The sequence below is a fragment of the Thamnophis sirtalis genome, unplaced genomic scaffold (genome assembly GCF_051295495.1).
Source record: "Thamnophis sirtalis isolate CommonGarterSnake01/CBP01778 unplaced genomic scaffold, rThaSir2_p1.2 scaffold_10, whole genome shotgun sequence".
Classification (NCBI taxonomy): Eukaryota; Metazoa; Chordata; class Lepidosauria; order Squamata; family Natricidae; genus Thamnophis; species Thamnophis sirtalis.
The window spans coordinates 9,775,929-9,785,813 of record NW_028261390.1 but is presented as its reverse complement, the minus strand read 5'-3'; the positions used below and the strand labels follow the sequence as shown (position 1 = coordinate 9,785,813).

At 44.7% G+C, this 9,885-nt stretch overlaps 1 protein-coding gene across 1 annotated transcript; it reads right to left on the bottom strand.

Annotated features, from left to right (window-relative positions):
• Positions 1 to 6,586: 6,586 nt before the first annotated feature.
• On the bottom strand, positions 6,587 to 7,482 carry LOC148043772 (C-reactive protein-like). Its single transcript, XM_087723889.1, has 3 exons — positions 7,468 to 7,482; positions 7,186 to 7,398; positions 6,587 to 6,928 (listed from the first exon to the last, which is right to left on the bottom strand). The coding sequence occupies exons 1-3, from the start codon at positions 7,480 to 7,482 to the stop codon at positions 6,587 to 6,589; spliced, it is 570 nt and encodes a 189-aa protein (XP_087580015.1).
• Between the last annotated feature and the right edge of the window lie 2,403 nt (positions 7,483 to 9,885).

The following is a 9,885-nucleotide window of genomic DNA, read 5'->3' as shown; positions in this document are numbered from 1 at the left end:
GGCCATTAAAAAGCCTGAGCTAGTCTACTCTACATAACAAAGGTAGGATTGGCCTTCTACAGAAACTCACCACAAGGCATCTGGGAAAATTACATCAGCCAGCAAGGCAACCAAACTTGGTCTCAAAGCACAGCCTAGAGAGTTGCATCTGCATGGCTCCATGGGAGTCTGACAACCAATCTGAATACAAGATCAAGATCGAAGGCTGGAGAGGGCATAAAACCAGGGACTTTCAGCATCTCCCTCTCTTTTCTTTTCTTTTGAATAATTTTTTTTTATTTTTAATTTAAAACAAACACAACATCCTTTACATGCTGTAGAAAGCGTATCAGTTGGTTACAAAAGACTTTCGTGCATCTCTTCCACAGTCAACAAACATAATTCATATTAACTCAAGCATTTTAACTCAAATGTTTATACATGTCACCATCATATCTCCATTTTCATTTGACTATAGTGTATGTAATACATAAATGTAATACATAAGCACATACTGGCCTTTCAAAATAATAATAATATTGCTCTGTTTCCAATACACAAACTCCAATACACAAACCTTCCAGCCTCCGAGTAGCAGTGTTATTGTTGCAAATTTCCTTATTTCTTTTCGTATCTTTTTTGTATTTCAAGTTTAAAAAAAGACTCCAGTTTTTAAATGGGTTAGAAGAACACCCACGGTAATGAAAGAGGAAAATTTTAGACCATAGATTACAGAAAATAATTAAAAAAATAGAAGAAAACTTAATCCATTTGTTTTAAAAGGCTTGCATAAATTCCATCCATGAAGATAACATTTAAAAAGTAAGACCTGGGGGGTGAAACTATTCGCCCCTCAGAGAGGGCTCGCAATTTGGGAGTCCTCCTGGATCCGCAGCTGATGCTAGAACATCATTTGTCAGCTGTGACCAGGGGGGCCTTTGCCCGGGTTTGCCTGGTGCACCAGTTGCGACCCTATCTGGACCGGGAGGCCCTTCGGATGGTCACTCATGCCCTTGTCACCTCAAGACTGGATTACTGTAATGCGCTCTACATGGGGCTGCCCTTGAAGAGCGTTCGAAGACTTCAGTTAGTCCAGAATGCAGCCGCGCGAGCAATAGTGGGTGTACCAAGGTACACCCATGTTACACCTATCCTCCGCGAGCTGCACTGGCTTCCCATTGGTCTCTGGACACGCTTCAAGGTGCAGGGCCTGCATGGAAGCTCCCAGGGAGGGCAAAAATGAGCCTCCCAGAAGTTCCGGAACTCCGGAAACGGGCCTGTTTCTGGCCTCCAGAGGGCCTCCGGAGCTTGGGGAAGGCCATTTTTGCCCTCCTGGAGGCTCGAAGAAAGCCTCCAGAGCAGTGGTGGGATTCAAATAATTTAACAATGAGTTCTCTGCCCTAATGACCAGTTGGGTGGGCGTGGCTCAGTTGTCATGTGACTGGGTAGGCGTGGTCAACTCAACGTCACTCAGGTCGATGGGCGCTTTGCCTTAGCTGTTACAATGGTAATAAGGGTTAACCGGAGAGGCAGTTCCTGTAAGCAGGGCAATAAGATTAGGCTAGAAACAACACTAGAATGTTTCCTTCCTGCCTCCCTTACAGGATTAGCCCTGTAAAGTAGAAAAAAACAAAAGGAGATTTCTTCCAACAATCGGTTCTCTGAACTACTTAGAAAGTTACCAACCGGTTCTCCCAATTAGGTGTGAACTGGCTGAATCCCACCACTGCTCCAGAGCCTAGGGAGGGCAAAAATGCCCCCCTCCCACTGTGTTGCAGGAGACTGAACAGGCCATGCCCACCATAGCCACGTCCACCCAGGAACCATGCAGGGAACCAGTTGCTAAAACTTTTGAATCCCACCCCTGCATAGGGTGTCCTGCTTGAACGGGGGTGGTGGTGGTGGTGTTGGGCTTGAATTTGTATTTGTATTTATTGCATTTCTATGCCGCCCTATTCCCGGAGGGACTCAGGGCGGCTTACAAACCAAAGTAAGGGGGGGTAATACAAACAGGAGGGAAAAACAACGGACACACAACTACAAACAGTTTAAAAAGGCACTCAACAACCACACAATTCGAGCGGGGGCGGGGCACCGGTCAGCCCCAGGCCTGTCGAAACAACCAGGTTTTAAGGGCTTTGCGGAAAGCCTGAAGGGTGGTGAGGGTCCGAATCTCCACGGGGAGCTCGTTCCAGAGGGCCGGAGCAGCCACAGAGAAGGCCCTCCTCCGGGTGGTACACAATCGGCATTGGCCAGTAGATGGAATTCGGAGGAGGCCTAATCTGTGGGATCTAATAGGTCTATTGGAGGTAATTGGCAGCAGGCGGTCTCTCAAGTACCCAGGTCCAATACCATGAAGGGCTTTTTTAAAGACTTTCAAGGTCCCTTCCAACTCTATTCGGATTGATGCTGACTCTGTAAACCACTCAGAGAGTGTTGTAAACCACTACGAAGCAGTATCTAAGCCTAAGTGCAATTGCTACTTCTGCATCATTGAAAGAAAACAACTGGAATATGTCCATGGCTATGTCATCTCCAGATGTCAAGTGTAACTCAAGACAGGCTTTACTTTGTAAATTCTCTTGAGAGCTCCTTATCCATGTCTTTGAGGCTCTTCTAAGTCTGAGCAAATGTCATTTGTGTTAACATCTCTTGTAAATAATATGATCAAGTACTTTCATGGGGAGATGGAAAAGGTCTTTGAGATATGCTTCTTATTATAGATGAAAATGAACAAACTCACTTTTATTTCCCTTTTTGATCTCGCCGAGACTCTAATCACTAACAGAGGCCAGAGGAGATGGCAGCAGATTGGGACAGTGAGGAGGTTGGGGAGGAACATGGGCCAGTCTTGGAGTCTGGGGAAGGCTTTGATGGGGACTCTGTGTTGGAGGCAGAGAGGGGGCCAGGGCCGTCTGACAGTTATCAGCTGCCTTCAGAGTCGGACATCAGTGAGGCAGAAGAACAGCTGGAGCCTGTTCCCAGTGTGCACATGCGCAGAGCTGCCAGGAAAAGGGAACAGCTAAGGAACAAGGGACGACTCAGGAGTAAGGACATGGGTGGAATGACCCCTCCCAGAGGAAATAAAAGAGGAGTGAAAGGGGAGTGGAGTTTGCAGGAGACAATTGTTTTGTTTAATTGGCCTGTGATTGTCCCAGACTCTCTACCAAGTTTTGCAGAGATCGTCCTGGCAGCTCTCCAAGCCAGATAAGGTCTGTGACTGCAAATCCTCCCTTGAAAGACTTTGCTGGATGGGAATGAGAAGAATTCACAGTAAATTAATAAAAGAGGTTTTTGTCGGGACAAGGAGTTTGCTTCATGCTCTTGGGCAGCCTGGGTTAGAAAAGAATGGCAGAAAAGTTAGACCTCTGGGGACAGGCCTCAATTGATAATTTATGATTCTGTCAGAGATATGGCACCTCCCTGGATGAAGCCAGTGCGCAGTGATAATGTTGCCATTCTAGATCTTCCAGGTTTGGTGGCAAGCAAGGCCTTAGCCATATCTCCCACAAGTTGATGGGAATTGAAGCATAAATAACATCCTCTGTGACGCAGGTCATCTGTTTCAAATCACAGTGAGGACATGAGAGAAACAAAATGATTTTTCTTGCTTTAATCACCATAAACTACCCTTGGATCCTTCTCGGTAAACATCTCTGGCTCAGCAGGGGGAATTAGACTAGAAGACCTCCAAGATCCCTTCCAATTCTGTTATTCTGAATGAGAGGGACTTTCTCACCCACATAGGTGGCAAGATTGCTGAGCTCCTTGGATTTCCTTTTTAAAGTTGTGTGTGTTTTGTAGCCCCCCCACCTTTTAAATACTTTTTAAAGTATAAGTGGCCTACAACTTGTTTGGAGTCAGTTGATCTCTAAATTTAATAAAATGGCTGAGAAAAGGGAATCCACCCTTCCTATCAAGGGGAAGTGATGAAACACTCCTCCGAGTCCCATCTGCCGGTCAATGTCGACTGGCAACCACACGGAGGAGAGCCTTCTCGGTGGCAGCTCCGACCCTATGGAACAATCTCCCTGTGGAGATTCGTACCCTCACCACCCTCCAGACCTTCCGCACAGCCCTCAAAATCTGGCTATCCCGTCAGGCCTGGGGCTAAAGACTGTAACCCACCCGAATGGTATGAATGTTGTGTTTTTTAATGATGTATTGTCCTACGTGTTAAATGTTTGTTTCCCCCCCCCCCCTTTTCGAGTTGTAAGCCGCCCTGAGTCCCCCCAGGGAAAAGGGCGGCATATAAATAAACTTCTCAAATCTCAAACACGTTGTGATGCCAAATAGTGTACAAACATGTGGACTTGTGTCATACCTCCAGTGGCCCGTTTTGGGTCATCATGAGAATATTTCTAATAAAGTATTATTTTTTGACATACCCACCAATGGAAACAAAAATGAAAACACAACAAGGAAATCATAAGCACAGCAGGTTTTATTATAGGAGATCTTGTAGGACAGAAGTGCAATTTCCAGTGAGGTTGTTGTTCCATTTTTATTTTATTTGTTTAGAAGAGAGAGTGACCAGGAGTTGCATAAGATATGTCTGAAAGACCAGCCACACAATGCCAAAGGGTATATATATGGTAATTTATTTCTTATCGAATTTCTCAGTGGATGGAAAAAAACAAGACTTATCCATTTGGCACAGCCTTAGAAATAAAAGCAGAAATTGAAAGGACAGAAAAATCCCTTTTTAAAAAACAAAAACAGAAATACTAAATTACCTCTCCACCTCATATAACAATATTACTGATCAAAATGGGCAGGATTTTAAACACACACAAAGACACAATTCAGAAAGTTTCCTGTGAATTGAAATATGAAAAGTCCAAAAGTTTACAGATCCGTTTTGGGGGGAAAAAGATTCTTATATTGAAACAAAAAACTATAAAGAACCACACACAGCGAAGCTCAACAAATTGCACCAATCTTTCTAGTTCAAGGTAAGGATTAAAAATTCAAATTTGGGACTTTGCATTTGATAACCGCAGCTAGATTGTTGGTGGCGTAATACTGGAAGAAGGAAGATTTGTCTACTATCCAGGAATGGACATTGGAAATCACAAACTTAGCAGAGATGGCTAAAATATTTGCATATCACTAGGATAATTCAAACGAGAGATAAACGAGACTGGGAAAAATGGATTGACTAAATTCAAAATAAATATGGGGTCTAGGAAATTTCAGATAGCTTATGATTAAGATCAGAAATGATACAAATTGTTTATAGTTAGCCTAGCAAGGAGGAGCTCAGCTCAATTCAAAGATGTTATTAATTTTCTACTTTTTCTTTAAGTATATCTTAAATTGTTTTTGTTAAAGATTTATACCTTGTATTGGTTCTGGGAAGTCAGGGTGGTGGAAGGTTGGAGGGGAGGAGGGAGTGGAGTTTACTAAGTTGGAGGAGGGATGTTGGATGTTTATACATGTATACTGCTATCTTTTCTTTTTTATGTATATTGAAATGGAATTATAAATACCATCAACACAAAAGAGAGTTTGCTCAGAAGCTGAAACATACCAAGTGAATTAGAGGAAGAGTGGGAAGCAGGAGAGAGAAGAAAGATAGGAGGAGAGAGGGTGAGGGGGGTAGATGAGGTGTATAAGGAGGAGTGGTAAGGGAAGAGAGGAGAAGGAGAAAGGAAGGGGAAGGGGAATTAGAGTAGAAAAGGATGATAGGGGGAGGAGAGAGGGGGGAGAAAGTGTCGGATAAGGTATAAATATGGTGTATGGAGAGCAGAAGGGCCAATAACTGGGTTTTTCTTTTTCTTTTTTCTTTGGTAGTTGATGGTAAGATGAATTGATGTAAGTACTTAATAATATAACATGATATTGACTATGTAATAGTATACATGTGATTATATGTTATGAAAATGGAAAATAAAAACTCTCTATGGATATGGAAGCATAAATACCATCAACATAGATTGGAGTTTGCTCAGAAGTGGAAATACACCAATGAGAGGAAGACTGGGAAACAGAAGAGAGAAGAAAGATGGGAAGAGAGGGATAGGAGAGAGGATAAGGAGGGAAGAGGAGGAGGATAAGGAGTAGTGGAATGTAGAGAGAAGAGAAGGAGAAAGGAAGGGGAAGTAGAGTAGGAAAGGATGATGGAAGGAAGGAAGGAGGTAGGAGAGTGGTAGAAGAGGTGTATGGAGAGCAGAAGAGCTAATAATGGGTTTTTATCTTTCTGGGCGTTGATGACAAGAAGAACTGATGCAATTACTACTTAATACAATAGGATACTGGCTATGTAATAGTATACATGTGATTGTATGTTATGAAAATGGAAAATAAAAAAGTATATTGGAGAAAAAAAAAATCAAATTTGGGTCCCTTAAGAGCATTTCCTCATAATGATAATCTATATTTTTTCTTAATGCACTGAGAGTAAAGGATGGAGGGGGGGGAATAGAACAAGGTACTTTTTCCGTGTAATACTGGTTAAAAATAATCTATGTTCGGTAGAAACAATAACAAAGGGATGCATCTTTGCAAATAAGTACTTGAAAACCAGAAAGGGTCCCTTTTGCCTTGCCAGTGTTTGCTATTAGGTATATTGGATGAAACTGCTACTGTTCCTTTCCTCTTGGCTTCACAGGGGTTCCGTCAGAATGTCGCCTTGGGTTTCAAACTTCAGTGAGGTCCAATCCAGCAACGGGTTTGAGGCCACGGGCAACTGGGTCTCGTTTAACTCTTTGGCAGTCCAGACCTTTTCCCACAGGTAGACCTCAGCTGTTTCTCCCACAAAGGACTGTTCCACATCAAAGCAAGCCCCATAGGAATCCTCTTCCTGCCCCAGCATCACCATCAGATCCGGCTTGACCTCATAACTCCTGGCTGCCCCTTTCCTTGGCAAACGCTGCTCGTCTACCCAAAGCTGGATTACCCCAGTAGCCGAATCCTGAGTGGTACAAACCGATTCCCAGTGATCGTTCTAGAAGGATGGGAAGTAAGTTTGTAAGGTTAATTTTATGTATAGGCTGCCCAATTCCGAAGGACTCCAGGCAGCTTACAGAAGGGGAGAGAAAGAAAATAAAAGAAAGTAAAAATAAAATAAGACAAGTTAAAACGACACAGATACATTCATTTCAGTCGGGGCTGGACCTCAACAATGAGGTCAACAGTCCCAGGCCTGCCGGAAAAGCCAGGTCTTGACAAGGGAAGTGGGGAAATAGCGCACTCACCACCCACACACATTTCAAAACCGTGGTGATTTCGGAAGAGGAGGATCTCGTTGTCGTGGTCTCGGGAAGCCGCCGAGAAGAGGGAAAAGCTGCGGGTCAAGTTGGCGAAGAAGCAGAGACAAAGGGTCAGCTGTCGCAAGTGTTGATCGAGGTTAGGCTTCAAGGAGGACGTAGGAGTTGGCAGAAAGCTTGGGGAACACGAGAGCCTTTCCATCCAAACCTGAGGAAGAAAGAAGGGAGAGATCATCAAAAGGTGGACTTTTCAGCTCACAGAGCTATTCAAACACACCTTGCCTGAATCCATGGTGCTGGGAAGGTGAGGTGAAAGTTCTACCATGGAATGAAGTCTTACCCGTGTTGGTCAAGGTTCCTGAGATGCAGAAGATCACAAAAAGGACTGTATGAAGCAACCGGCGCCCCTTCATCATCGTTTCACCCAGCATCGCCACCGGTTTCTGGAGTCCGCTGCTTGAAGGGCCACGAGAGACGTCCTTTCTATAGCTTGGCTGTCTTGATTGAGTTAGAGAGACGTTCTCAACAGTGTAGAAGGTTCCTCCTGCTTTTAAACACAGTCCGCAAAACATCCTTCCAGGGTCCGTCTGCAAAGATAGCAAAGAAGCACCAAGCAAGGAAGGCAGAGCAGGGGGTTGGACTAGATGACCTCCAAGCTCCTTCCAACTCTGTTACTGTTAAGTTGAGCCCAGAAGTAAGCAAATGTTGTGGTTATTAAGCAAATTCATTTTACCCAGTGGTGGTTTTTAGGAGAGAAATGGAACTATATGCCAGAAACTGGCAAAAAAAACCCATCAAAAATTGCAGTCAGGGGACTACAGGACATTGCAGACAACTGAAAAGATGAGCTGGTTGCCAAGTGCCCAAAATGCAGTCATGTGACAAACATGGACCTGTCTGGCACATTGTCAAAACTCCAAAAATTGAGTTGTAAGTGGCTTTTGACAGGGTGTGTTGTAAATAACAATTGTTGCTAAGTAAACAGTTGCAAATTCAAGACCACCTGTAAGAGAAAGGAATCCACCCTGCCTATGAGGGGAGGGTTTTATGTTTATACAGAATTCGGCATATTGATGCACCCATCGCCAATGATTAGACAAACTCCCCTTCACGGGCCGGGACAATTGAACGCAGCGAGATTTTCGCACCCATGCCCCCCCATAGCATCTGACCTAGCTTGGGCAATTATTGGCCATCCCTGGCCACTGGGGTCCACTGTCCTCCCCCCCTCCCCCACAGCTGCATGATCACAGTCGATTTACACCCAGGGAGACTTAATAATGGCCAATTCGCAGTGCAGGAAAACTAAATGCCAGCCAATACCCGCGCCGAGCAATTGGTCTCTGCCTTATCAATGGATGGTAGAGGCCTCGGGCACCGGAGAGGCAGGGGACAGAGCGTTGGGGCCTGGAAAGGCCCACGGGGGGAGTCTGGCACCACACCTCTCCCTTTGCTGCCCTGAACTTTGCATGAGCCCTGAAACACCTCTAACCCAGCACAGGAGACCTTGAGGGGGGGCAAGGTGGCCTGCAGCGTGGGAAGAGGAGTTCAGGGCTAAATGCAAAGATCAGGGGCACCAGTGGAAGAAGCATGGTGCCAGACTGCCACCGGCGGGGCTCTCCAGATCCCATCGCTCTGTCTCCTGCCTCTCCGGTGCCCGAGGCCACTGCCCCCCACCGAGGAGGCAGAGGCCAATCCCTCGGCCCAGGGATTGACTTGGCCTTTAATTGTCCTGCAATACCAATGGGGCAGAAGTAGGTTTCCCTGGATGAATTGGCCATGATCACGTAGCAGGGAAGAAGGAAAGTTGACCAGTGGCGAGTGGGCAAAGGGCTGGCACAGGGCCAGCCGAGAAAGAATGCCCAGAATAGCTCAGGCTATCATGGGCGCGAAAATGTAACTGCAAGCAATTGTCCTTGTGGGATCTTCTCAAGCTCCAAGAACCATCGCCATGGCCAAATTAAGCCAGGCAAGAAAACTATAATATTTATTTCTGCCTGGGTCTAAGAACCATCGCCATGGCCAAATTAAGCCAGGCAAGAAAACTATAATATTTATTTCTGTCTGGCTCTAAGAACCACGCCATGGCCAAATTATGCCAAGCAAGAAAACTATATCTATTTCTCTGTCTGATTCTTAGAACCATCGCCATGGCCCAATTAAACCAGGCAAGAAAACTATAATATCTATTTCTCTGTCTGGTTCTAAGAACCATTGCCATGGCCAAATTATGCCAAGCAAGAAAACTATATCTATTTCTCTGTCTGGTTCTAAGAACCATCGCCATGGCCAAATTAAGCCAGGAAAGAAAACTATAATATTTATTTCTGTCTGGCTCTAAGAACCCCGCCATGGCCAAATTATGCCAGGCAAGAAAACTATAATATTTATTTCTCTGTCTGGTTCTAAGAACCATCACCATGGCCAAATTATGCCAGGCAAGAAAACTATATCTATTTCTCTGTCCGGTTCTAAGAACCATCACCATGGCCAAATTAAGCCAGGCAAGAAAACTATAATATTTATTTCTCTGTCTGGTTCTAAGAACCATCACCATGGCCAAATTATGCCAGGCAAGAAAACTATATCTATTTCTCTGTCCGGTTCTAAGAACCATCACCATGGCCAAATTAAGCCAGGCAAGAAAACTATAATATTTATTTCTCCGTCCGGTTCTAAGAACCATCACCATGGC